Raw genomic sequence first — 1,601 nt, forward strand, 5'->3', positions numbered from 1 at the left:
ATGGATGGTGGTGGTGGTTGCACATCAGTGGGAATGTACTTAATGCCACAGAACTGTATACTTAAAAAAGGTGAAAATGACAAATCCTACTTAGGTGCATTTTACCACAAGAAAAAGGCCAATGTACGTAAAATGTGGCAATCCACTTCAACCGTGAAAAAAGAATCCTTAATTGTATGGAAAATGGGGAGAGGGGTTTGGAAGCGTCTGTCTCTGAAGCAGTCCATCCCTTAGCCGCCCCCACCCAGTGGCACTGGTCGGTGTAGGGAGATGTGGCGGGGCTACAGAAGGTCCCCGGAGATGAGACCCCAGGCAGCGGCAAGAACCCGGGGGATCGTGAGCAGCCGCGCTGGGACCCGCTTAACCTTCGGTCCCGAGAACAACCCGGCGCAGTCACCCGATCTTCCGTCCGGAGCTGCTGGGGCGTCTGCCCTCCCGTACCCGCTGTCTCCTCTCAGCCTGGACATCCACTCAGGTGCAGCCCGCTCATCACTTCCACCGGTCCGCGGGGAAATACCCTGGAACCCTGCCCCTCGACCCCGTTCGCTTCGCCCCCCGGAAGGCCGCCTCCCCGCGCCTGCGCACATCCCGCGCTTACGCGACTGTGCGCCTTGGGAGGTGCCGCGCCTGCGCAGAGCCGGCGTGTGCCTACTCTGGACCTCCAAATGGGCTTAGCGTCAGCAGGCCATCGTCCGATCCCGCTCATTGGCTGAGAGGTGGAGCGTGGGCCAGATCCGCTGCTGATTGGACAGCGCACGAACAGCTGGGGTCGCGTGGGTCACTGGAGGGAACTTCTGCGGCGCGTATCTGGACGGCTGAAGGCTGTGGGCTGGAGTTGCCGAGTTCTTCGGCCATGGCCTCGGAGAAGCCGCTTGTGGCCGTGACCTGCACCGCGCCGGTCAACATCGCGGTCATCAAGTACTGTGAGTGCACAGGCCGTGGGTGCGGACATGGGTGCGACAGCCTGGCGCGGGTGGGCTGGATGGATCCTTGGGCTCGTCCCCTCTTGTGAGGACGCGGTTGGAGGTCCACGTGCAGTTGTGAGCACTCACCCCAGCTCTCCACCCGGCCCGGCAGTGTGGCTTGCCGAATCTTGGGCCCACGCTGCAGGCGGGACACTTTGGGGGGACACTGTCCACATTGGACGTTCATCCTCGCGGGGCCCGGGACACTTGGTGGAAATGGTCCATACAGGATGTCCATCCCCAAGGAGGGCTCAGCTGCCACGGTCACGCCCACTCCGGCCACCTCGGGCCTGTTTTTCATTTCTAGCATGTTCTCTTTTCAAGAATGCACCGTAAGTGGAATCGTTCAGCGTGTAGCGTTTTGGGATTGGCTCATTTCACTCACTATAATTTCTGGAGGTTCATCCAGGTGGTAGCGGCACCTGCACTAAGTTCCTTTAGTGCTGAGTCTTGTTCGCTGGTGTGGATGGGCCACAGTTTGCCTAGTCATACACCCTTTGAAAGGCAGCAGGGTTGTTTCCAGGTTTGGTCTATTAGGAATAAAGCTGCTATAAACTTTTGTGTTTGAGTGTTTGTATGAATATGTTTTCTTTTTTTTTTTTTTTTTTTTTTTTTTTTTTTTTTTTTTTTTTTTTT

At 56.7% G+C, this 1,601-nt stretch overlaps 1 protein-coding gene across 1 annotated transcript in view; it reads left to right on the forward strand.

The window, feature by feature from the left end:
* The first annotated feature begins 682 nt into the window (after nt 1-682).
* The window catches only part of MVD (mevalonate diphosphate decarboxylase), an 8,555-nt gene continuing 7,636 nt past the window's right edge, over nt 683-1,601 (forward strand). Inside the window, exon 1 of the mRNA XM_019654505.1 lies at nt 683-923. Within this exon, the coding sequence (XP_019510050.1) occupies nt 854-923 (70 nt within the window). The 5' untranslated portion in view covers nt 683-853. The remainder of the gene's footprint in view (nt 924-1,601) is intronic.

The sequence above is a fragment of the Hipposideros armiger genome, unplaced genomic scaffold (genome assembly GCF_001890085.2).
Source record: "Hipposideros armiger isolate ML-2016 unplaced genomic scaffold, ASM189008v1 scaffold_224, whole genome shotgun sequence".
Classification (NCBI taxonomy): Eukaryota; Metazoa; Chordata; class Mammalia; order Chiroptera; family Hipposideridae; genus Hipposideros; species Hipposideros armiger.